General features: G+C 48.8%; 1 protein-coding gene across 8 annotated transcripts in view; it reads left to right on the top strand.

Moving 5' to 3' along the window:
• The window catches only part of robo1 (roundabout, axon guidance receptor, homolog 1 (Drosophila)), a 172,667-nt gene that overhangs the window by 26,727 nt on the left and 118,485 nt on the right, over positions 1-27,455 (top strand). Inside the window, exon 1 of one of the 8 annotated variants that reach the window (XM_055513886.1) lies at positions 17,022-17,852. The exons of 6 other annotated variants lie outside the window; for them this stretch is intronic. In XM_055513886.1, the coding sequence (XP_055369861.1) occupies positions 17,714-17,852 (139 nt within the window). In that variant the 5' untranslated portion in view covers positions 17,022-17,713. Of the gene's footprint in view, positions 1-17,021; positions 17,853-27,455 lie in introns of those variants that run through there. One more of the 8 variants, XM_055513887.1, reaches the window with a different exon arrangement.

Here is a 27,455-nt window from a genome sequence, read left to right on the forward strand (position 1 = left end):
CCTCGGCCTCATATTAATGTCACGTCTCCGACAGTAAGGCTGAGCGAGAGCGGAGCCGCCGCTGCCGCCGCCGTCTTGCCGTTCTTTAGTTTTATTGCCTGTGTCTGTCACACCTTCAGGCTTTGGTGCACAAGTGCAGCTGTGTACTCGGCGTTCACGTTCATCAGCTCTGTGGAGTTGCCCGCGCGAGGCGTCGCTTGAAGGTTACAGTGCCCCCCCGAGCAGGAGCCGCACCAACCACGCGCTGAAGCATCCTTCACGCCGGTTTTATTAGTATAACATTGGTGTTAGTCACAGCGCTTTATGCTTGGACAGGTTTGATGGTGGGTTAATGACCATTGCCTGGGAATCTTTGATCAGTTATAGGCCATTACACCAGTATTAGCCCCATGTGTTGTTATCTTATCATGACATAAATTAGACCCATTTGTTAAAGAATCACTGACAGATTTTGGGTAAAGCTGTGTTATAAATACACATATCAAGGCTTCTCTTCCTGGTCAGTAATGACGACGGCGCTTTTGTCATCGTGGAGAAAGTGAAACCATAAATCTATGATGTAGAAACATTATCATGGTTAAAGCAAAGCACCATATTTGGGATTCTCCCATCACAAACTTGTACTCTATAACCTCTGCTTGTAACATAATTATTATAGATTCTAGTTGTTTGATTACAATACTTCCTACTTTTGGCCATAGTCATGTTGGGGGTAAGATGATCTTCAGCATAATTCATCACCAGTCGGCACTTCATTGTTTTTTTATATACAGTATGTGCCTTATTTTTTTGTTTTTAAGTGTAACTAAAACATTTTAGCATTTGGATGTTGTCAGACAGAAACAATACACATCAGATTATGAAGTTCAACAAGTCGTGTGCCGTTAATGAACAGGCTGCTGTGTAACAAGCAGCTCTGCTGTGCTGGAGGACGATGCTGCGCCAGACAAAGGAGCGCGGAGCCTGCTTCATGTCCAGACACGTTTAAATGGGGGGGTGTTAACATCCATCTACACCTAATTGTGGGAGTTGCCTGCTGGACATGTGCATAATTTCACAATGACTGAGCTGTGTGATGAGTTAGATACGGCCTATAATGAGATGTAGAACAATGCGCATGCAGGGAATTACACATGTGCTGCAACGGCTGCTCATGCATATTTCTGTCTTTGTGCAGAAGCCGTTTTTACCGGCTGCCTCCATGTTCACTTCCAGCATCTGGCCCCAGAGATTCAGCAAGTCTGTGATAGCCAGAACTTTACTATAATGTGAGGGGGGAGGGGGCATAAACCCGGGCATGCTCAAATACCTCTGTTAAGGAATTCTGTGGGCGCTGCGATGATTTGTGACGACGTAAAACCTCAGCCTCTTCTTGACATCGTTTTCCTGCCTTCAGTATTTTGACTTAATTAATGAGCTCTCTCGCTCTTTATCTCGGTGACGGTGCACAGAGACGTGAAGCTGCCGTCGTGATTTTTCATTTCCGTGCGAGCCGCGGCGCTGAAGAGGCCTTCAACCCGTCCTCTTACCTCTGCTCTGCTCATAAATTGCACCGCGCCGGCGTACGCGCCCGCACAGACCCGACTGGCACGCTGCACTCCACTCACCCGCACTAAAACTGGCACATTAGCATAGATAACGGCCCTTCACAATCCCTGACAGGTCTGTTTCTCTCCCTTCTATCTGTGGTACAGTACGGGATTATCTAGATGAATGCTGGCGGTGAGAGACGGTGTCGTTTGCCAGAGATGCTCATTAATTGGCCACTGGAATCTGCAGGACTTCAGTTTATGTGGGTTGTGTCCAGGTAGCAGGGATCCAGGTTGTCTCATCAAAAGGTCGCACTGCTCCAGACCTTCGTGTGTCGGGTCATTAATCCTGCTGTCACCAGCTTTTGTCTTGTCCTCAGCTCTAGTTGGATCCCGACAGCCTAGAAAAAGGTGCGCAGCTCCGCGAGACTCCAAATCATACAGCACTTATCTAATCACTGGATCAGGGCCGCGTTTGATGCTGATTGCAGCCAGCCGGCGGGTGGCTCATCTTTACCTGTGACTGATTGGAACGTCGTCTGAAGCAACGAGCCGTTTGGTCATCGGATGAAAGTGAGACGTCGCACTTCGTACGTGATGCTGAGCTTCATCTGCAGCTCCGTAAACGTCCGTCCTGCGCGCTGAACGGTTGGAGCGCGGCGGAGGCCGTCCTGCTGACGGGGCCGTTCTGTGCATGTCTGCCTGCCGGAGAGGCCAAGGTGCTGAGCTCATGTTTCCTGACCCAACAAGCAGCAACAGCAGTAAACAAAGGCCGGTGATGAGAATGGGGCCACTCAGCAGCGATAAAGTGGACTCCGCGCGTGAATTCCCATTCCAGACAATGGCCTTTAATCTCTCATTCATGTGTTTTTGCTAACTCACCGGCGTTGACGGAGCAGCGTTGTTGCTCCTCATCCCAGCCAGATGAATTATGGAATTGAAAGAGAAAGTTATTTATGAGCTGCGATGAAATGTGATTTACCTGCAGAGTGAAATGAATAGCAGGAGAGATGAGTTTTCATGCCCCGCACACGCAAGCTGCTCGGATCTCCTCAAAGTGGCAGAATTACAACCTTTGGGATTTATAAATAAATCATGTATTTGAATCTTTCATCCGTCTTCTTTTGTCAGCATATTATTTTTGCAGAATCTTTTAATGGCGTAGGCCGAGCTCAGGTTTCTGCCCATCATCGGGGTCTTTCTCGCAGATAGAGGCCACGTCTAATGGCGCAGTATTAGACCCACTCCTACAGTAGATGCCCTGCGACTGTAGCCGTAATAAATGACCGGACATTCTCCTCTTAACAGCAGCAAATGTATTTAGCTTGGCAATTACAGACTCTAATGAGGCCCCTAATGGCAGATCTAAAACTTGTCCTATAATTTTATAGTAGCAATATAAATCGATGGAGAAATTTTTCTGCCATTTTGAAAAAAACCTTGTCACTGAAGCCGGCGAAAGCTGCTGACCTTGTCCGGGTTTAAGCTCCCGCCGCCAGTCGTTGAGCGCGAGCGCGCCGGCGCCTCGGAGCAGCGGTCGGCGCTGATCCGGGAGCAGCCGCGAGGTTATGTCAAGGTGACGGCGTCCGCCGTGTCACTCCTGGGCGCCCTCGTGCGCAACGCTGCTTATTTATACATATGGTTTCTCTCCTCAATTGGTTTTCCGCGCAGCCAAATTCCCCAAAGAAGCCTGACGATCAATAGCGAGGTCGCTGACGCAGCGCAGCCGGGCGGGGATGGGCGCGAGCGAGGCGCTGACACGGCGCCCATCACTCCCGCGTGACACCTCCTCAGTGCATCTGACGTGTGCCGTCAAACAGCAGCTCCCCATCAGCATTACAGACGTCTCCGGTAAAGATTTACATGGGCTTCATTCACTTTCATTGCCTTCTTTGTTGGGACTGTGACAGGTTAGCCGGGTCAGCTCTTTGCAGCGCGCTGCTGAACGCGGCTGCGTCGCTCCCTGTTGACGCCTTCTGAAGCCCTGACGTTTCCAGATGTTTCTGCTCTCCTGCCATATGTTCAATGAGAACTGGGCCGCTTAGTATTGATTTAGCATCAGTCATGTGGTTATGCTGGCTCCACCAGTGAGGAATAGTGGGAGCAGAAAAGATAAATAATGCATAGGTTGTGGGGAAATGAAATGGGCATCAAAATAATGTTCTTTGGATGAAATCTCCTCCTGCTCGTTCTACGTCTTCATTACTAACTTAAGCACGGAGACCCTTTTAGTCTGGTTAAGATTAAATTGCAAAAGTTCCCCTCTCACTCTGTCGCCACCAGGGTTCTGTGTATTTAGGCCAAATGAATCTCTCACCTCGAGTTCCTTTGGTGAAAGCTCCTCCCGACCGGTGGTGCAGCTCTTGAGCTGTCAGCGACACAAATTTAGTGGTGGCCGTCAATCAAATAGAAAAGACCCCATGGCTTTTAGTGTATTAACACACATTAACACTTCCCTCCCGCAGAGCCGACCCCACCGCATCTCTGCTGCCAGCTTTTGTCTGAACACGGACGAAGGAACGGTGAAACAGACGTTTATTGTTCGCTGCTATTGACCTGCAGATTCAGAGTGATTTACCTGCCTTTTTATCGGGATTGTTTTTTCTTCGCGTGTAGTGTGTGTGTGTGTGTGTGTGTGTGTAGGTTTTATGTTCCGTCGCACTCCTGGAAATGCCTCGCTGCTGTGACACAGCCATTGGATTCAGACTTGATTTATCTGTTTAAGGAAGGGATTGAAGAAAGCAGGAAAGCGGTGACGGTCCAGTCCATTCATCAGTGTAAAGACCGCTTTCCCCTTGAAACTGGGGTAATTCCAACAGAGCCCTAAGTACACCACTGTGGCCATCAGGAAACGCTGAAAACTGCTCATCTGAGAGAAACGCCCTGCACACTCGGAGAATACAAAACCCTGGAGCAGACGCGGCCGCTGCGTTCCAGCGCAGCTTTAACCTGCACACACACCCAGAGCCTTTACTTAAACATATCACACGCTTTACTCCAAGGTGGAGGGCACTGGGAGGGCTACATCTCTTTATACCCAATTAAGCTTGCCACAGGAGGTAGACGGTCCCGACTGGAACCTCCTCTCCCTCGGTGCCCCATTAGAGCACTGAGAAGCCGGCACAAGTCTGCGTCCCAGGCGGAAGAACCTCCTGACCTGGAGCCAAGGAGAAGCTCTCCAGCTCCTCTCCTCGCTCGCCTAAATATACAGACGTGACTACGAAATAAGAAGTAGCCTCCAGTTCAGGAGAGGTGGAGGAGACTGTGTGTGTGTGTGTGTGTGTGTGTGTGTGTGTGTGTGTGTGTGTGTGTGTGTGTGTGTGTGTGTGTGTGTGTGTGTGTGTGTGTGTGTGTGTGTGTGTGTGTGTGTGTGTGTGTGTGTGTGCGTGTGCGTGTGTGCGTGCGTGCGTGTTTGCATGGCAGCGTATGGTGTGTGCCAAGATGGGTGAGAGGCCGCTCTGTGTTTATTCTTAGAGAACAGAGCTGTGCCTGACTCAGACCTGTAAACAAGGAAAGGACTAAAACGCAGCTAAAAACCGAAAAAGCTGCCGCGCGGCTCAGAGCTCGGGCTTTGTCCTCGTTCCCGTTTGAGCGTGCAGGGAAATCAACCGTGCAGTCAGACTCCATATGCGTACGCGCCGAGTGTGACTGCGTGCGTATAAATATATATTTGTTTCTCTCGCACCACGTCGTCGGCGCTGCCGTGTGCTGAAAATCCATTCCCTCAGTCACACACCTCCCAAATCATGACTGATGCTCCAGCTTCTGCCCAGAGGTTTTGCATCGCTCACAATTCCGTGTCCCCCCTGTCCCCCCCCCCCCGCCACCGGAGACCTGCCCGGCGGCAGACGAGTCGGGGCGTCCCTGTGCTCCAGCGGCACCGTCCAACCTCCCCTGCCTGCGGGCCGATCCGCGGCCGCCCTGCAGTCAATGGCCGAGCAGACACCAAAGGCCACATATGAGCCGGTTCACCTGCAGCTCCACAGGTGAGGTCCCGTTGTCTCGCTCACCGCCTCTCCCTCTCCATCAGCGAGCTGCTGCACCAGGAGCGTCAGGCTGCCGTCGCGCAGCGCACGAAGGAGCCCAGACGATCTGTGCCGTGTTATTATTATCACAGCTGAGCAACGGGTTCACCGTCGCGCTAGCAGCTGCGACCTCCCTCTTCCTTTACAGACTAACTTTACTCCAGCGACAGCTCTGTGTTAACCGCGCGTCACGATCAGAATCCTGACTTCCCGTCTTCGCCGGTCTCTCGCCTCAACAACTTCTCTCTCCACAACACCTGTGTTTTCACCACCAACTTCACAGCAAAGGGCAAAGATTTATATTTCATTTCTGGGAGTGACATTTCAAACAGAAAATGAAGGTGCGAGGTGCTAAATGTCAACCAGAGACGCATATCAGAAGTTATACTTTGCATTCTTGTCTCCGATTCACCTGGACGGTCTTAATTCATGCAACACGAGTGATGGATGATTTGGACGGAGGATTAGTTTTCAAAATGGGCCTGTGATCCTTTTAATTTCTCCATGAGCTGCTAATTTATTGGGAGTCACACACTTTGCTGTACAAGCGTAGTCTGAAATGCTGGTTAGGGAACATTTATCTAATTACGGAGGGTGGGATTCCATCACAGGAGATAGCGTTAAGACGTCGGACGTGCCCACCAGTGGTTTACCACATGGTGGAGGGAGTTTGTGTGCGGCGAGATGTCAAAATAAAGCTGAATTAACTGTGCTCAGAACCCTGCTCACTTTATTTCCACGCGAGTCTGAGACTGTGGCATTCACAATGAAAGGGAGGATGACTGCTTGTCATTTTAATGCATCTGTATTTGTGCAGTCTTTTAGGACTGGAGACTGGGGCCACAGCAGGAGCGTGAGCGTCTCAGGGTCAGAGACGTTCTATAGGCAGAAAAAATGTGAAGTAATTGGAAACAAGACCTGCTGCTTGTGAGGCTGCTCACTTAACTATCTGAATGAATAGGAGGCTAGCGTGTGGTTTCACTGACTGCAAATAGGGTTGTTAGGAGCGCGAGAGACAGAAGAAGACAGAGGGAGAGGAGGAGGGAGGGAGCACGGAGAGACAAAGAGTCCGACTCTGGCAAAGTGACAGAACGGCAGAGTGGAGAAGAGACTTCAGACACCTGTAAAGCTTTTATGGCAATTAAGGGGTTTGTGCATTCAAGAAAATCCCATTAGCTCCCAGGTAATGTGTTATTCTCTACGTTATTGCCTGTCTCAGTGTGCATGCGTGGACGAGACGGAGGCAAAACAAAGAGGGCAGGTCACGAGTGCAGCTCCGAGTGAATCTGGAGCTTTATTACCGGCCTATATTGCGGTCCAAATTACAAATCTTGGAGCGCTCATTTCTGCCTCGAGATGTTACTTCAAGCCCACGTTTGAGGCAAATCACGCCGTAATGATATTGCTTATTGCAAATGAGGGAAGTGATGGAAGGTAATGAATGAGGCGGGGGGACAATCCGATAAGGCAGCACCTAACTAAGTGGGCCTCTCCTCCTCAACCTTCAGCCGGCCGACCCGTCTCCCGCTGCTCGGACCATTATTCAGGCCGTAACAAGCCCATTCATTTAGGCTGTCGCGGGCAGAATTAGGTTCCCGCTTGAGCGACCGTTGGGCAAAACATGAAGATGTTTTCCGCACCAAACACGCGGCATTTACATAATTTCAGCGCAGGGTTGGGGCCGCAATAATAAGTTGTGATAAAACTGTCATTAGAGGTGGGAATGTGCGAGGAACAGGAGACGCGGAGTTCAAGATTAATATGGGAGCCTTCCTGTGCTCTGAAATGTCAGGGGACACAGAATAATGAGAGCAGCTTTGTAGGGATAACACACCTGCATGGGCGGACGGAGGGACACGCACGCACGTGTGTGTGTGTGTGTGTGTGTGTGTGTGTGTGTGTGTGTGTGGCTGCATCCGTGAGGCTTCGTATGACGAGCAAGCAACAAAATAAATATAGTAGGTTTGACTGATTGTCAGTGCCACTTAAAGGTTTGCTGCTACATCAACATCCGCTCCTCTCTCAGCATTACGCTTTTTATTAGCTGAATTCCCACTCATAGTTACCCAGAATGCACTGCTGTCTTGTAATTGTGCTGGGAACGCGATCCCCCCGCGTTAAACGGTCCTCGTCGTTAACGCTGAGGGAAAATGTTAAATTATTACGTCCTACAAATGTATGTAATAGATGCCACGATGCAGGAGGAGCTTCACAAGGACAAGGCATTCGAGGTAACGCGCGATTTGTCTCAGGCGATGGCATCAAACAGTACATTAGACGGACATCAACTTGGATTTATTCATGTCCAGACAAAGGCAGAGGCAGCGAATGGGGTGTTGGGCTATTACTGCGGCTGCACTCAATGCTCGCTGCGCGGCCACTGCCTCGGCTCGCAGCGACGGGAGTCCATTAGAGGAATCAGTCAAAGATGCTCTGACCTCAGGATATAGTTTTAAAATGAATGCTCTAAGTTAATGGTCACTCTATTAGACAGCGTGCTATTTACTTGTGTCCCGACACACGGCGGCAGCAGCGTTTCATTCGCGGCCGTAAAAACGCCGTTTGCTTTAACAGAAAAGCAGTGGAAAAAGCAGTGGAAACTTTAACAGCCGTTAAAGGCTCCTCTCGCCGTCGGCCAGATTGGCTGCGACGGCGCCGGGAGCAGCGGCGGCGCTACAGTAACTAAGGAGTGGGCGGAAGCGGAGACGCTGTGTCGCCATCGCTGGGGGATTGGGGCAGTGCCATAGCTCAACTTAACAAAGATTAATCTCCTCCACTTACTGGGCGCTGCGTGTTTATTTTTGGATCACGCCTGTGGAGGAGAAGCACTTACCATGGCCATTACCTTCATAACCTTCTTCGTCATTAAACAACAGGGGCCTGCGTGCTCACACCAGCACACGGACAACGGCAAATTAATAATCAGACTTAGGAGCCACTCTTTCATTTTTCGGGGACCCGTCCCCACTTCCTGTCACCGGCTTCCTGTCCGGACGTGGCCGAACTCCAGTGATGTGCTGCCTCTGGAGCCAATCGAACGTGCACCCGTCTCTCTCTTGACACAGGGCTTTATTGAAAAAGCTATAGGCCTTCACAGAGGGAGTGTCAATTTTAAGGGAAAGTCAAGCTGGCAGTTGTGCAGAATCCATATTTAATAGTGGCTAACGGAGCAAACACAATTCGAGAAAATCAATACTACTTTCAGGTTTGATCATACATCACCTTTCTCTGAACCACTGCTTACCTCTGTCCTTTTGTCTCCCTGAAAGAGGCTGTTGAGCCTCAACAATGAGTTCCAAACAAACACTGCGTCTCTTTGTGGCGCGCGGACAACGAGCGGTCTGCGGCCGCACGCGGTAAAAGGTTGTGATAACATGGCATTAAATCAGTCAATGCAACGGCGAGGAGAAACAAGTCGTCCTCGTTGGATATTGATGTTACGCTCCCGCTCCTGTGGCGTGTTATTAGCGCCATAAATCAAGCCGCAGATTCGGTCCAGAAGTTTCTGGTTTCAAGTTTCCAACTGCCACACAAAAGGTTTGAGATGCGTGTATTTCATAATAAAATTCACAATGAAACAGTTCAGGAAGGTTTGGCCTGGATTTGTGCAGATGGGCCTTGATGCCATCGGCCGGAGCCCAGGTCAGGGGTCAGCGAGGCCTGGGAAGAGATGTGGGAGGGTCTGCACATGATAACCTAGGCTTGTGTGTCTTTTTCTGCCTTGGAGGCACAGTCGCCCCCCCTCCTCACACCCGACCTCAGGTAACGCGCTGTGTTTGGTGATGAAAGGCCTCAGTAATGGGTCTTTGCTACATCCAGACCCAACTAAACCGCTGTGACAGCTCTTTCCTTTCCCTGAACCGGCTTTGTATTGTCTCTGTCCGGGGGTGAATGCATTTAGAGCGGGTGAATTTCATTACGAATCCTGTGTGTGTGTGTGTGTGTGTGTGTGTGTGTGTGTGTGTGTGTGTGTGTGTGTGTGTGTGTGTGTGTGTGTGTGTGTGTGTGTGTGTGTGCTCTTTCTCACACATGCATCTTGGTCAAACAACCATGGATTAGGTTACATATTTGGCCAGTTCCCAGGTGGGCTGCAGAATGTGTGCCTGCAGTAAATGTGTCAGCATTGACCCCAGAAGAGCAGTGTTCATGGAGGAACGAGACGGAGGAGGAAACGGTCCGCGTCCGAATTCCCTTAACAAGCAAACAACGTACCAAAACAGCTTTTCTGCACATATTTGCACGGGACTTGTAGCGATGGCCTTTGTGTCTGTTTTCTGGGATGTTATTTTGAAATTCAAGCAGGAGAAACCCATTCCAGTGCCAGCGGGGAAGATGATTGACATGGGAGCCGTCCCAGTAATGTATAAAGATGTGCTTCTGATCGCTGCTCAGTGGAGCGTACTGGAAAATACCAAACCCTCTGCGAGCTCCAGCCCCTCGTCGTCGGCAAAGTGTCCCCCCACCAATACATGACACTCAGTGTGGCGTACAAGTGCCCATCCTTCCCCTCGATCACCCCCCCCCCCCTCGCCTTGGCACGCACACTCTGGTATGCACTGAAATTCAATCAGATGCTTAATTACATCTTAACATGGGTTCCTACCAGCTGGCTTTATTCCCCTGTTTCTGATTAAAGGGATTAGAAAAATGAAATTTACCAGCGGATTTGCATATTGCTCCAAAAGGCAGACTGGCACGTGTCGGCGCTGGTGTGGCCGGTGTTTGCCACTCCCGCTCCCTGTAGTCCATCAAATAAGGGAGAAGACACACAAGCATGTCCCCGCATCCGCTCCTGGCCACCGCGAAGTAGCAATTACAGGGGATGGAAGCGCGGCTGTGCCTCTTCCTCCTATCTCACGCTGAATCCTAGCGGCGCGATGCTCTGACACAGCTATTTAGATGCACGAGCAGACGTAGAGTGGAAACACACGCGTTTTTTTCCATGGATCTTCAGATGAGAAGGGCTAGTTCTGTCTGATTAATACTAGGATGGAGAAGAACTGGGTGGTTCGAGACGTTTTGGTAATGGGGCCGCGTAGGCCCACTATCCAAGCTGTGCGGAGAAAATGGGCCCATTAATCACGGAGCCACCACCATCATCTCCATATGATTATTCCCCACGTGTTGGTTAACCACCTTATTGTGACACGCTGCACTGTTCTTCACTCTTTCATCCTGTTTCCACCTCAAAATAACTCGCAGGCTTACTTTTCAACTTAATCCACCATCTGTAGCTAAACTAAGTCTATCCTGAGAGGAGATCCTGTTATGCCTTCGCTGCAGATTTTTTTAGGCAATTAAAAAGAGTTTCTGTTAGAAGTTTGCATGAACGAGATTAAAAGCTTATTGGTCTGTCAGCTCGCAGAGCAGGATGAAGGAGACGGCGCAAAAGAGTGGGAAATGCTGCACAAAGGGGCGTCTGAAGTGCGACGACACTTGTGTGTTTAATGTGCGCATTATGTCGACATATACAGCACTTTAGGTAAGCGTGTGTGTTTACTTTGAGCAATTAGTCAGCGCTCACCCAATGCGAGCGCTCTGGCACCAGTTTGGGAACAAACCGGCTCAATCATTAGCATTTTGCTTCTGATGAAGGCCACTGTAATTAGTCCCCATGAAACGGCACAAGGAGAATGTGCTTCAGGAAAGAATCGCATTAGCAGCAGAGCTGAGAGGCCGATGTGGCCCTGAATGCATCGCAGAGCGATGCTCTACTGCCCTCTTTTGGAGCCAGAGGCAACAGGGAGGATTGGATGAAAAGATACAAAAATGCAATAAGGAAGATCACATAAAAAAACAAAGCATCATAGATATTTTACCTACAGACACTGACTGTAAGTTAAGGATGTATTTGCTCTCTTCTTATAGTGGCCCGTGGTCTTATATTATTGCATAGGTTTATTGTCATTTTCTCTCATTTTGTTGTTTTATATATTATTTAGAAAATCAGTAGCTGATCTTTTCTGTGTTCCCCATGATGAATGAAAATGATTGAATAAGTCTCTGTCTGATTTATATTGACTAAACAGACTGATGAAACATGATGTAAGCTGAACAGGTGCCGTCTCTGATTGTAGATGCTTGGTTTAGAGTGACACCTACTGGTCACATGCAGTATTTCACCTTTTCCAGAATCAACTTTAGATTTACAAATATATACATAAAATGTGGAATGTGGAAACAAATTAGCACCAATATTCGAGAGCTCACAATGTTGTTCACCTGTCACTTCATTACTTCTTTCTTCTGTCGCTGAATGAAGCCAACTTTTCCTTGAAGGATTTTTTTATAAATCCTTTGTATAAATTGTATAAATCATCTGTAAATTATTAATGCCAATGAATCTGTGGTGGAAGTGATCTTGTAAATAATGAGCGGGTCTTTGGCTCTAACGTTAACAGTTTAATTTAAGACCCAGCTGCCAGGTGCCACCTCAGCACCTCCACCCTGATCCCGGTCCAGAATCCCTGTCCTCCTGGGTTGGAATGAGTGGCCAAGGTGGTTCCGCTTGGCTCAAGCCAACACTGCCACCTGCTGGACACTGAACATATTTCAACGCTGACCTCAGTAGTTACGTCCGCTGTACCTTTGGCAGCTCAAATCCTGTCCGACTCTGCTGCCGTTGCTCTAACACCTCTTAGATGACGCCACATGTTTCTCTTGCTTCTCGTCACACAACCCACTGAACACAAACTGCAGCGCAAAGGCACATTAGAGGCAAAGCGAATTAGTGGCACGGGGCATTAAAAGATGCACATTCACAGTTATGGCACTCCCATAACCATAAATGGGGCACATTTTCACTGAGGGTTATGTGATTATGACTGTGTACTTGAGAGAGAAGCAGGAGTCTGTGTGTCTGGGTGAGGATGCTGTTGATTTTGTGTGCACATGCTGGGTGCTGCAGTTGTCATTAGTGCTGCTTGACTGAAGGGACCTCTGAGCTGAGAGCAGAGTGGTCTTTTCAAGGCTCATATCGAGCACAATTTACAGGCTGTGAGCTCCTGCCGGCTCTTTTTCTGTTAACAAAGGCCTAGTTTGGAAAGAAGGTGAGCATTCTGGCATCATACAGTAATATAGTAAACCTGATATTGCTATTTCATTAATACATAAACAGCTGAAATGTCAATAACAGAAGATCTTATTCAGCAAATATGGAAGGATGAGGAGGAGGAAGAACGAACGAAAGGCTGAACCCGCTGCTGAGCATTCATGAGTGGTCATTGTCCAGATGGGCCTGCAGCAACAGCAGCCGTAAATCACGGCGTGTTGTGCATTCTGGGTGATAGTGCTGCAGGCTGGAATCTCACTGCAAGGTGAGACCGCTGACGACAGCCATTATGGGGAATGAAACCAGGGAGGGAGGGAGGGGAGGCAGCTGGCTCCAGCCCAATTTATCTCTATAAAAGAGCAGATGCTAGTAGTAATACAGCATTTAGACTATTCTAATACTCATTATCATTGTCACTAGACTATAAAAGTTATCCTGGATCACACAGCTTCAAACAGCCCACTTTATGCTTACCTATACATATATACACTGAAGGGCTGCCGCTGTGTTGTATGCTGCCTTTTCTACGGCAGGTTGACCTTCAGCTGTGGTTTTTCCGTGACTTCCCGTTGATTGGAGAGTAACTTTGGAGGGGGGGGGGGCATCTTTGCATATGTCTGTGCGGCTTGTATCAGAGAAGACGGATGGGGGGCTGGAGGTGTGGGCGGTGCGGGGCTGTTGATTGAGTGGGCCATCGTAACCTGGCCATGCCGGGAATGCAGGGCGTGGTCCTGTTTATCGCCCTCCATACATCGGGAGCATAACTCATCCAGACACAGCAGGGCCTCAGCAGCACACGCACTAATTCATGTTTCCAACTGCACTTGAACTGCACGCACACATTACGCCACAGATGCTGCGCCGACCTGTATTTACAACCTGTGGATTAGATGTCACCGCGCCGTGTGTCATGCTGTAAAACCCATCTTGGGTGTGGATGGACCCCAAATTCTCCCGCATGAGACAGTAGTGAAATACGAGTCGCTCAGAGCGCTGGTATGTAGGTTGAAGAAAAAAAATCTGTCATCACGCAGTGTCACTGTGCAGCCAGAGTCCTGATGGCTAATTTATGCCTCCATCTGCCGCCCTCCAAAACACTATAATTAAAATTCTAGTCAAACGCACTGAGAATAACATGGAGCAATTTAATGAACTTTAAAGCTGAACACTAACATTTGGATAGTCTGTGTTTAATTCGACAATTTTAGAGGTTTGCTGGAGTTTATGACAAATGACCGCTACTGATTTAAGTCTGCTACTGATTTAAAGTAATGGCCAGAATTTCCACCTACTGCTCAGCAACCTTAAAACAGTGCCCAACTGTTCATCCAGTAAAGCACAGTAGAATCAGTGTCACGTCCTGGGGGCTGGACGTGAGAGTTGAGCAGCTTATAGTCAGACAAAACAGGATCATGAGTAGTTTGATTCCTGTTTTGGTGATCTGGAAGTGTGTGTCGCTGGCAGGAAGCGGGCTCCAGCTCCCCCTGAATCTCTCGCTGTGCTCCAAGCTGTGCGCTGCGGCCCGTCCTCCGCCTGCTCGTCCCAACTGGGTGCTGTCGTCCTCACACATGACACTGGCAGAATGTGGGGGGGGTTCAGCCTACGTTGTTACAGAGCCCTGAGCGTTGTACATGGACAGCAGTGGCTCAGGAGGTGGAGCTGTTGGCCATATGGTCGGTGGTTCGATTCCTGGCTTCCCTGAGTCGTGCCCGTCGTGTCCTTGAGCAAGGCACTGAACTCCAAGTTGCCCCCACGGTGTCATTATAAGCTGTTTGTGAGTGAATGGGTGAATGTGAAGAGAGAGAAAAGCACCAAACAAGTGCAGGACCATTTACATTAGGATCAAACAGCACCGCTGTGCAGAGAACTTCACTAAGACTTTTAACTTCTGCTTTTCAGAGAATGAATAGAAAACTTAAGATATTATTATATTAGAGAAATTACAAAAGAAAACCTGACGCCACCATGACAAGGTTTTATTATAACCGGTGTCATTTTCAAGCACAAGGTTGTAGAAACGTTATTCAGCTCGCAGAAGCAGGTTCCTGAAGGGATTGGAGACCATTAGAAGGAACATGCAGCTCAACTGTTGCTGCTCGCGCACAAGGACACAACACAAGCGCTTTGCATTTTAACACGTTTCTAAGCGTGAGCATTTGATGGAGGAAGTCCTGCGGGCAGTGGCTCAAAGTGAAGAGTGAGCAGTTCTGCTGCTGCGGGTTTTGCAGCATGTGACGCTCAGAAGGAGGTTTTAGAAGGCTCGTACCTGTTTGAGTCGGGACACTTTGATAAACTTGAAGGACGCGGCGTGAGCTGACGCTCTGCATTCGTCTTACTCCTCGATACCCAGCTGTGACACTTCCTATAATTTCATTGTCAATTAGCAAAGCTGCGTGAAGCACGCCGGCCTGTCTGATTACAGTGTGTGAGTGAATGCAAGTGATTTCCTATAGATTGTGTACGTGCCCACACAGCTGCCAGCTGATGCTGTGGTGTAAATTATACACGTATCAGCAGTGAGCGTGATCTTTTATGCATGTGAGCGGTGCAGCGGAGCCACAGCGTGCTACAGTAGCCTGCACGTAAGGCAGGAAATGAGCAGAGAGAGGAGGAAATGCGGCGCTGCAGGCTCTTCGTGTGCGTCTTCTGCCAAGAAGTCAAAGTGACAGTTACTCGCTCTCGTGTCCTTGCTTGTCCGTCTGAGCTACTTTAAAAAGCAAATGAACTCAACTAAGTCTATAATAACCACGCTGAGATTGTAATAACAAGATAAATCTCTCATCAATGCATCTGTGATCTGTGACCTGACAAAGAGCGTTATTGATGCGTTTTGGCTAGACCTGTTATCCACCTGTGAAATACCCTCTGGTTCTCTGTAAACAGGAGCCTAATCTCTTTCTCAGGCACATTAACAAAGATGCGATTCACCTTAAACACATGCACCATGAAGGCCTGAGCGCCGCTGAGTCAGCGGGTCGTCCTGCGGCGCGGTTGCGTCACGCTGCCTCTGAGCAGCTGCAGTAACAGTCGCATTCGGCAGGTGGTGGAGTGGACGGGCGTCCTGAGGGCTGAGTGGCCGGTCGTCGCGGCGGCGCTAATTATTCCAGAGGTCTAATCATTAGAGAGCGCTTTTAATCAGGCGGCCTTCAGTGGCTAATGTAGCAGGATTAATTACATCTCCAGCAGCCTGCTCCCGAGGAGCCGCTACATCAGGATTACATGACTGGCACGTCGTTGTCCGCGCTAACACAATAACCCAGGTGTCCGTCAGACCGACATCAAACATCTTTATCCTCACTGTGACCTCACCGTGTAATTCTCCTTTATTTGCATTACAGCGTGTCTGTTTGGAAAAATTACACCCGGTAATTACATTTGACACAATGAAGTTATGAAGGGCATAGGAGGGGGTGGTGGTGTGTGTGTTTGGGGGGGGGTTGGGGCTGACACCTTTGGTTTCCCACGTTGACCTGCACTCACCTGCCTCCTCACATGCTGAGCAGGCGGCGGAAACGAGGAGCGTAACTCAAAACCCAGACCTGCTGAGCCCGGGCTTTTTACAGTGTGTGTGTGTGTGTGTGTGTGTGTGTGTGTGTGTGTGTGTGTGTGTGTGTGTGTGTGTGTGTGTGTGTGTGCGCGCGTGTGTGTGTGTGTGTTCATTTTTAACAGAATATCTTGTTTCTGATCATTTTCCGGGGGTTGTTTGCATAATGTTGTTTGAAGAAAAATGTCTTGCAACATCGATGATCTTAAGCGTCTTAATTTATTTAATGCACACAAGCTCAACTTGTTGATGCCTAAACATTCCCATCATTAAAGACGTACATAAATTAGCCTAAAGTTGTTTACACACACTGTAGTCCCACTGTGAAACCATCAAAGTATTTACGTCATTATATGATCTTGTGTATTTAATGACACCTTTCTTAAATCGGTGCAGGTAATAATTTGCATTAATTACACATCTGTCACATTCGCATTAACATCCAGTCAGACTGGTCTGTGAACCTGTCTGTGTAGGCGCATTGTGTGGAAGTCTGTTTGTTGGGAAACCGGTACAGAGAAGTAGTTGTTCTGATCCAAACGCGGAAGCGCTGTGATTCTCAGTGATTCCGCTTCGGTTCCTCGCTCACGTTGAAGCTCGGGTCACAGCCGCTCGGCTCCGTCACCCTCTGGAGCGTCCGCGATGACAACGAGCATCAGAGCATCATAGCCAGGCAAAAGTGCAAGTGCCATTACACTTGAGAAATTGCTATTCACACCCACCCCCTCCGTGCTGTCTCACTCAGTCTCTCTCCTCTGTAACTCCCTCCCTCCTTCGATTGCTAGTCCTCTCGCTCTCTCTCTCTCTCTCTCTCTCTCTCTCTCTCTCTCTCTCTCTCTCTCTCTCTCTCTCTCTCTCAGACGCTCTGTTGACAAAGTCAAGGCTGCTCCGTGATGAACTGTCTCTGTGATTTATTCCTGATTTTCATATCAACACTGTCTCATGTGATGTGAGGTGTGTAGTGGGTGGACAGAGAGGGAGGGAGAGAGAGAGAAGAAGAAGGACACATGCACTCAGGCACATCCGTCACTACCTGCTGTGGCCGACGGGACTTCGGCTGCTGCTGGATCACCGGCGAGTCACCGTCAGTGGCCACAGTTCATCCTGTGACCTGGACATCTTCTGCTCTGCAAGAGAAGAAAACCAGCGCTGCCTCCGTCCCTCAGCTCACGCTCAGCTGCTGTGAACTCCTGTTCTCCTGCTGCGGCTTCACCAGGACGCCTCTAAATCCATCCCCAACTCCAAGGAGAAGCACTGAACGAGAGGAGCGGAGGGATCAATATGTCAGCGTGAAGCTCCTGGAATCCAGGCTTTGCTCATCTGAGCGCCAGCGCTAGAGTTTCAGCCAGTCTGTGCATCCTGTGCCGTCAGGAGGACCGTTTGCAGGAGGTCTCTGCTCTGACTGTGTGACCTGCCGGGTTCTGTGTCTGGGCCCGGGACCAACACCAGGCTGTGCTTTGGATCTCCCCCTACAACTGTGTGACAAACGATGGAACGGGGCGCCGCGGCGCTCCCCGGCCCGTGAGTCGCTGCTGCAGCCCGCGTGCGAGCCCCGCCGGCAGGCATGGCCGGCCGCAGGACGCCCCTGCTGCTGGCGGCGGTGCTGGCGGCGGTGCTGGCGGCGGTGCTGAGAGGAGTTTGTGCTGCGGGGGACGGCTCAGGGAAGCACAAGGGGAGCTGGAGGTGGAAAGGTGATAGGAGCCGTGAGTAACTCCTCCTTCCTCTCTCCCTCGTGGACGTTTCCAGCTTGTGATAAACCAGCAGCGTTCTTTCCTCTGTTCTTCTTCTTCTTCTGTTCCCTGGGCTTGTGTAAGGTCCGGGAAGCACTAAACAGTGTGTGCTGCTTTGATTGCTCCGGCTGCTACTTAAGTCTCAGCTCATTTCTGTGTGACAGGCACCTGGATATGAGGAGGAAATAAATCGTGTATATGAGGCTAGTGACCTTGGCATGTGTAAGAGGCACCGTACGCACATGGCTGCTAAATTGCCTCTCTGTTGCATTTGCCGCGAGTTGAGCTTGAGTTTATTATCCCACTCCCCGTGCTATTCTTTCTCCCAGCAACACCGTAATATTCCTGCACGCCGGTCTCTCAGAGTCTCATTCTAGTCATTAATTGATCAGCGTTGAGTTGTAAAAAGCTACTCAAAGTGATGGGGCTGCCTTTTTCCTGGGAGTGAAAGCTGAGTGTAGCTCTGAGTGAGTTCATTATGTATGCTGACACATGAGAGCGTGGATGTTGGGAGGAAAGAGGTTGTTCCAGCAGCGGAGCGCTGCGGTGCATTCAGGACAGTGCCGCCGTCCCCGGGCTTGGGGCTGCAGGCTAATGGAATTGTTTGGCATGCCACCGTTGCCCGACGCTGAGTGATGAAGTGGAGAGTGTGTCCCCTTGTGTCCGTCCCCTCTGTGGAGGTTAAAGGCAGATCGCTATCTTGATGCTGTTCCAAGATTAAATGGTTGGAAAGGGGAGCACCTAGTCAAGCCAGGGCGGGTCACTCACTGTGCCGCCCCAAGGAGACGGCGGGGGGGGGGGTGTACCTCACAGATCCTCAAATGCTGTCAGTTCCTTATATCAGAAGGAAATGAAGCTGCAAAAACTAAATCAGGGATTCTACATTATGTTTCAAAGGTGATGGTCTGTGATGTGGTGTTGGGCCAGTCCAGCGGCAGGAAGTGATGATTTATCTACCATTTAAACTGTGGATAATATGTTTGTTCATATTTCTGCGCTGTACATAAGATGGACAGAGGATGTGTTTTCCTGTCAATCATCCTCACTGGCTGTCATGACTTCACTCTGTGAGAACCACCCTTCAGCCGAAGCATCATCTCGCTGTAAAACTTGGACCATGGACTCATTAGTACACACTGGGTGATAACTGAAGAAAGATGTAGCGCTTAGCAGTCACACCTCCAGCAAGAAGGTCAAGGGTTCGACTCCAGGGTCGACCGGCCGGGGTGTATGTTTGTGTGTCTGTCTGGGTCCTCTCCGGTTACTTTGACTTGAGATTCTGTGAGTGAGGTGGAGTTAAGATTCGCATTGTAAGTTCATTTGTAACAGTTCTCCAATGATGCCTTGCTTCTGTGGTCAAACTCCTTGTAACGTTGAGAAGTGCTGTTTATTCTGTATCTACAGTAAGGTGGGTTGGGGTGGAGCTTTTGCAGAATGTGAATTTATTTGGTTCATGACTCAGTTCTGCACATAAAGGCTCTGTTTGATACGACACAAAGAACGGAACGACATGAATCCCCTCTCGCTGATTTAATGGATCATGTCAGCAGCTATTTGCTACCTGAGGCTAAAGTAGAACAGAGATGTGCACATTTATTGTTCTCATAAAAGCACAATCTCAGTTTGTCTCATCACACACACACACACACACACACACACACACACACACACACACACACACACACACACACACACACAGTGTAAAGACCAGCGGAGGGAATGTGTGTCTGTGTGTGCACGCTGCATGCGCACGTGATAAATAAAATATCACACTTTCTATTTTTAGTGACCACTTGTCTCCTGCAGTCCACACAGCTCAGATATGTCCCCCTGTGCAATCTCCTCCTCGATGTCTGTGACTTTGCTCTGCTTTTACATCTCCTCCTCCCCACAACAATTTCTTGGAAAAGTTTGAAGCCTGTATTTCAAACTGAGGCCGTCGCCTATAATTTATTCAGTATCTGCGAGCAAAGATGAGCATTAAAACAACTTGTACTTGAGTTGACAGAGCAGTTGTCCGGCTCCGTGCCGCTCGCTGAGGTTTCCGTTCTTCCTGACACTGTCTCATCCTCGTGATGGATGAGGCAGATTATCGGATTCACGGCTGATTTACTCTGCTCTGGATGCTAATAGAAGCCACAGAAATATGACTGGCTGCCTCTCAGAACTGCATCAAAGCACAAGACACTTCTTGATGGATACAGTAAAAGTCCTTTATGCTTGAGAGACATGCATGAGGATATACAGCGAATGTAAGCTGATACTGTTTATGTGTGATGTGCATTGGTAGTCGCATTTCCAACGCATAATACATGCATCCAACAGAGGCTGGAGGAAGCGCTGAGGAGCTGCAGACGTGCTCGTGTGGTTTGGGTCAGAGACACGGTGTCATCGGAAACAGAGGCCAAACCAGGAGAAGCTCCTCACATGTAGAGCCGTTACGGCACATGCATGGCTGTGTGGGAGGAATGCATGGCCCATGAGAACCAGGCTTTAATCCTAGTATGTGCGGACGTCTTTTCCTCCACCATCTCCTGTCAGCTCTGAGTTTCCATACGCTTTTCCCGTTACCCCGTCCCCCTTTCTCGCTCTGCCCAGAGCTACAGGAGGTTTAGACAGACTTAATTTGATAGCGGGGAGCAAGCTCTATCGCTGTGTGCTGCACAGGTCGTGGCCTTCAGAAGGTCAATTAGTGGAGTGGAATGGTCGGGGAAGGGCAGAAGGACTGGATGTAATCAGTGTGAGCTCAAAGAACCATTAATATTGTATAACACAATATAAGGTTCATCACAGCACATCACGTGGACACGTGAGGCTGAATGTCAGCTACCATATAAGTTATAATTGCGTTTCACTTTCACCGCAGGCAGTGAATAATAGTGCATATCTGAGTCTGGTTTTGCTGACTTTCCTGCGCAGCGAGTTAGTGTTTTCATTTTTATTGGCATTGTGCTGAAGACGCGTATCAAAGACAGAAACGGCCCCGCGTGCGGTGAATTATGAGAAGAATTGAAACCTTTTTGCAGAGAGAAGTAAAAGAGCAGGTGGACAGTGATCAGGCACGGCCCATAAACATGGGGCTCCGACAGGCGCGGCCCAAAGGGAAGCACAGGGATCCGGGATAGTGAGGATAAGCGAGGTCAGGGGTCACGAAGTGCAGAGGCAGGTCTTTTAGAAGTTCAGCCGTAAATGGCTCCACTGCTTGATGTTTTATTTCTTCTTCTTCGTGCCATTAAAACTTCAACATTTTTACATGGATATGATTGGTGAGAAAAATCCCCTGCTTCTCACATCTGGATCTGAGACTTAAAGAAAAGATGATGTCAGACTATTGTTTAGTTATCTTTAGTCCTGATGCCTTTTATGACAATAAACCATCAGGTGTGTGTAGATCTCATTTACATCCACATCTCCACATCAGAGAAGCTCAACCTAAAACCTGAGTGCAGTATGTCTCCTCCTCATCTGAGCCCATCTCTCACTTTCAGTGTCTGATCCCTGCAGATATATAAGATAAGACAAAGTGTGACTGGGTTAAATTCAGTTTGGCCCAAACTCCTGATAAACAGGATATCAGTAAAACCGCTCTGACTCATGACTGAACGTTTTACTTCTAACCGAGACCTCAGCAACTCGGTGACGTCCATTTGCCTTCAAAGTGGTGACTCATTCATTTTCACATCATTTGAAATGTATTTATGTTTGTGCAAGCGAAATAAACATTTGTGCTTCATTAAATCTCAAGGTTGTAACATGACATCGCCCATTAAAATAATTGTGGCGGGAAATCTAATAAGACGCAGATGTTTGTTTTGCGCTACGTGCACAAGCAATCTGCAGATACGGACACAGCCGTGGGCTCAGCTTCTTACATGTGCATGATGCAGCAGCCTCCCCTGGTTCCAGACCACAGGGCAGAGTGGGGCGGACGCATGCACGGCTTATAGTCTGGTTGACAGACAACCACAGCAAAGACAGACAAATCTGCTGGGCCCCGACTTCACTGATGAAGTGCTAATTATAGGGGCCGAGGGCGAAACGTCCTGTTCTGTCTCAGCATTTGAGCTCATTTGATTTAATTCATAGAGAACAAATAAGTACATGAGGCTGAGCCCAGTCCCGCGGTGCCAAGGTGCGATCCGTGGGGGGAGCGGAGGAGCGCCGTGCATCAGCATCCCTCCATCGCTGACGCAGCGCTCTCACGCATCATTTCCCCACAAGAATCCCCAACTCTGACACCAGCGCCCTCATGATGGAGACGCATTCCTGGCTAAACACAGGTTCACTTTGTGCTACTGCTTTGTTATCTGCGGGGGGAAATTCAACCCATCTGTTTCCAGCAAACAGACAGAGTCCACAGGAATAGTGCTGATGGTCAACTCTGAGTTCTACTGTGAAACGCATTTTAAAGTTGCTGCAAAATGGTGCAAATAACACGATCCAGCCTCTGCGTCTGGCGTTATGAGAGCAGGGTGAACACAGGGACAAAAGAGAAGCAGAGACTCTGACTGTGGAACTAATCAGCACTAATGAAGACTGGCAGTGGAGGCTCACACCATAAAAGATAAAACGAACCCCTCTAATTAATTTACTAATTAGAATCTGGGATGAGACCAGGTCAGTGCGAAAAGATTGGGGATAAGATAAAGCGCTGGTTGTCAGAAAGGTGCAGCTCCTCATCTGTTGTGCTGTAGAATGAAGAGTAGCTGCCTCACGCCACATGAAGGCACTATTGGACACGTTACCAGCAGATGTTTGAGTCCGTGGCCTTCGTTTCTCCCAACAAAGCCGCTGCTGAGTTCACCGAGCGGAGGATTTACTGCAGCGACTGTGTGCCATCACTTTGTACTTTCTCAACTTTCAGGGGCGAAATTGAAGCTTTTTCCACAACTCCGGTGCATTTTTTTGCGTGTTTGAGCTGAACACAAGCAGATGGGGACGTGGCTCTGCGTTGTGCAGCCCGTCCTGGCTGGAAGTCACCTGCCACTCATAAATTAGACTCTGTGTGTGTGTGTGTGTGTGTGTGTGTGTGTGTGTGTGTGTGTGTGTGTGTGTGTGTGTGTGTGTGTGTGTGTGTGTGTGTGTGTGTGTGTGTGTGTGTGTGTGTGTGGTGTCTGCAGGAGCTCTGGGAGGTGGAGTGCTGGCTTTTTTTTTTTTTTTTTAATTTCGGGGCGTGCTTTCTTGCCTTTTCTGGTTTTACGACCTGCTTCTCACAGCCTCTGGCCCTTCGGTGCCTCGCGCCTCCCGCGGGTCATGTGACGCTGCTGCTTTGTAGCTGTGAAAAGCCTTTTGAATGCTTTCTCTGTCACTGGCAGATTTTAGAAGTCCTTCATCTGAAAGTTCAAATTAAGAAATAAACAACACCAAGATAACGTAATAAAATAAGAAATAAAAAATAATAAGTAATAAAGACTGTAAGAAAGACTGTATTCAGCAACACTGAGCATTTTATGCATTTAAGGCTTGATATGGTTCCTGATGACTCATTATTCAGGTTTTCTGCATCAACATGTTACGTTGTTTCCACAGATGCAGATAAATGTTTTTACATTATTGATGATGGTGAAAGATGCTGTTAATAAAGATGATGACAGATGTATTCCTAAAAATTTATTACGCACATTTTTCTAATATGATTTTGTGCTAAAATGAGTTGAGACAAATACTCAGCAGGCGACTATGAAGATTTATAAGCTATAATTATGTCGTCACCTGAACAGCCACTGGCGCTATGTCAGGTGGGAACAAGCTTTGATTTAATGAGGTGACGCTTTGTGTGGAAGGATGTGACCTTACACATCTGAGGTCAGATTCTCAGCAGATCTACATAGTTCAGGAAAAGTTATGTCCCCTCGTTGGATGGGTTTTCATGTTTGTGATGAAGTCCTTCAGACAGTGAAACGTCATGCCCTTCAGATGCTGCCGTAACCTGTCAGACCAAGCAGACGCTCAGTTCTCGCCTTATAAATCTTCATCCTTAAGTATTTTACTTCTAACTCGCCGTAGGTAACAGAGGCTGTGTTCCATTCATTCTAAGCCCGTTTTTCACTCCACAACCGAATGTTTTTTCCCTTTTTTTTTACATTTTAACACCTCGTTTGTCTTTCGTCTCGCGCGATGTAACTGCGCTCTCTGTGCCAAAGGCGTTTCTTACCAGCCGACGATCCGGCCGTGAATGGGCCGAGGCTTAGCCGGCTTACCAACAACCCCTCTGCATTCTTTTCCAGTGAGTAAGTGGATTATTGAGATATAACTCGCTGGGTTTTCTCCACCAGAAGCGTTGTCGCCAATTGTGCGGGACTGGGGCGGCCGTGTCATGGCGGCCGTGTCATGGCGGCCGTGTCATGGCGGCCGTGTCATGGCGGCCGTGTCATGGCGGCCGTGTCATGGCGGCCGTCAGCTGTAAACAAACAGTGTTTAACATCATCACATCTGCATCATCTGCTGCACTAAGACCCCGGTGCGGCCTCTGCTACCTTTAGCGGCCAGTATTGACCTCCCTTTCAACTGATTTTGTAGGTTTTCTCCAACCTGGCGCCCGCACTCTTCTCACCGCACATCTTTTCTAGGCCTCATTTCCATCTCCTCTAATCAGAATTCGACATATTGAGAGCATGCGTCGGTTTATCTGCACTCTCTCATTGGACTGTGAATAGTTAGCGTGCACTCCAGTAAATTAGCATACGCGTGCCCCCCCCCCGACGAGCAGCGATCCGCGGCGGAACGAGAGCGTCGCGCGTGTGCAGGCAGCGGGAGGAGAGGCTGGCAGAGCGAGATAGCGCCCGCTGTTTGCTCACTTTGCTTGACTTCAGATCAAATGGTGACTGAACTGTGGTGCAGGTAATCAGAGGAAAATAAACAGAATCAGAGGCTTGAAGTCATTACAAAACTGCTGTGCGCAAAATAACTCGCCTGCATGTTTTTGAAACAACAAACAGAGAAGAGCTGTGGTGTAACTGTGTTATTTTAATAATTTGAGTACTGGTTCTGGTGCTGCTCAGAAAGTGACATACTGTATTAATTAGTCTCTTGTTTATGTCCAAACTCAAATATCTCAACATCATGGTCTCAGAGAATCTTTCATAATAACCGCAGTGTTCCTTTCACTTTTCAGAGATGCTTCAGAGGAAGCGGCCTCTGACTCTGTGGTGACACATGACTGCTGCTCTTTTTGGGCCAACTTTTATTTTGTCTAGTTCAAACACAGGTTTTGTTAGTTTAGCAAATGCAAGACTTTGACTTCCTGTCATCCACCCGTCCAGTAAATGCATGCACAGTGTTCAACAGTCGCTCTATTGTGTTTGTGTAGCAGAGGTCAGGACAGTGTTGTCGTGTGAAGCAATAATTACATGTCAGCAGAGCTGCTCTGCAAACATTTCTAAATCAAGACGCATTTAGTGTTCGCTCACTTGTTTTGACCATAACACAGCTTGAGAGAAGAACAAGATTAATAGGTGTGTCTAGTGTGAACTGAAAGCCGTGTGTCATCACATCAAAGGCTGTGAAGGTTGCACATCGCTGGTGGATCTCTCCCCCTTTTGTGCATCTCTAATTAAAAATGTTGCAGAATTCCCCTCGGCTCATGTTAATGACACAAACAGCCTGCAGGCGTTGAGCAGCTGTGAGGGCACAGGTGAACAGAGAACGATAAGCAGCCTTTAAGTCAGAGGTGATTGTGTCATTTCCTGGTCAGAAACAGTTGAGACGACTGTGGAATACGTTTTGTACAAAACCGTCAGACTTTGTCAAAGACGCTGTGTCGCTGGGAGGGAGGACAGATTAGAGGCTTGGTTCTGGTTTCGAGGTCTGGCCCAGAGAGAAAAGAAGGTAAAAAGAAGGTAGCGGGAAACAGGTTTTAAGTCTTCACATCAGCCCCGAAAGCATAAAACTTCAGTATTTGAGCCAGTCTCGCATGGAGCTGATTTCTTTTCACTGACGTCATGGAGGCTCGTGAGTCTGTTGGCTGTGATGCTGTGGATGCTGACAAGCTGTTCATGAATCATGACCACGAGCTGCAGACGACCAAACAGACTGATGCCTCACACGCATTCAGCGGCCGCTCACCTCAGCGGCAGCGCTTTAAAGCCTTAAGGCCTCGTCTCTCTCTCTCTCTCTCTCTCTCTCTCTCTCTCTCTCTCTCTCTTTCTGTGCCCTTCATTCTGCCTGTCTGTTGTCAAGACAAACATATTCCGGTGTCATAGGGACGGGCGGCCTGAAGGATGCTTGCCTCAGCTCCGCTGGGATGTCACAGCAAGTTCAGACTTCTTGCTTATTCAACGTATTCGACCACAGTGTTGTTCAGCAAAGGTGAGAAGTGAAGCTTCAGGCAGACGCTGCGAAGGCGTTGCGTAACTCAAAGGTGTGGGAACGAGACGGAGCTTCACAAAAGCCCTTCCCTCAACCTGACGCTCGTCAGGGAGAAAACCTCCCTGAAAGCCGCTGTCACAGTGACGTTTCGAGCGTCGAACTCCGAGTCTCGGCGCTGAGCAGCTGCTCGGAAGTTCAGTCAAGTGACCATGCAATATTTAACACCCTTCAAGTCCTGGAACCGTCTCTCTCTTTCTCTCCCTGCGGTCGGGTGCCGATTCCCTGCAAGCGAATGCATCCGTAAACCAACTGGCTCATATTTGTTTCACTTTTCTCGAACTACAATAAAGCAATCAAGCCGTCAGAGACGTCACATTCCAGCTTTGAGCTTTGACGCGCTTCGTTTGCTGCGGGTCCTGTAACCAACGCTGCAGTGCATGAAACAGCCGTGTTAACTGTCAACAGACGCCTTTGTGCATTCATTCGCTCACACGCCGGCAGATCTGATCGCCATGGCGACCTGCTTGCCACCGCGCTGATGTTTCCTGCAGCTGGGGCAGCGACCGCCGAAGCGCTGGCTGTTGGAGACATCAGAGCTCGCGCGGAACCAATCTGCGAGATCACTTGATGAATTGCATAAGTCGTGCTTTTCGCCGCAGCACCCATGGGAAGCGACACAGTCGTGATCAGCGCCGGTCGTCACCGTCGCCCTCGTGGCCCTAAATGGCATGAAATAACTGTTGAAAATATAAGGGGCGCGATCGTTAAACATAATCGGATCGCTCCCGTCATGCTCCGTTTTCCACTGTGCTGCAATGTGTGCGTATTGAGCTGGTTAATAAATTGTATTTTAACCCTTCAAAGCAAATCGCATTCACATCACAGTCAATTACGATCCAAACATGAAAAGGAGACATTTTTATTGCCCTGTGTGAGTTTGACTTGGTGCCGTGTCCTAAAATACGCTCAGTAATGATTTACATTATGGTGTATACATTTTCCCTCTTTAGTGATTTATATGGTACGCTGGTCAGGCATGAGCCTAAAGCTATTATCAATTAGCTATTAATATACTTTACGAGGGTTATGAGGGCCCCGTTTCTTACATGATGAAGGTTCAGAGTCAGGCAGTCTGCAGAGCTGGTGTGTCATTTTCTCCACTTTCTCACGACAGCTGCAGCACAACTTAGAGATCTGTGACTCGGTTCTGCAGGCTGCGGAGGCCTCTCCATAGAATTGTTGCACTCTGGTCAATGCATATTCACCTTC

The sequence above is a fragment of the Betta splendens genome, chromosome 13 (assembly GCF_900634795.4).
Source record: "Betta splendens chromosome 13, fBetSpl5.4, whole genome shotgun sequence".
NCBI lineage: Eukaryota > Metazoa > Chordata > Actinopteri > Anabantiformes > Osphronemidae > Betta > Betta splendens.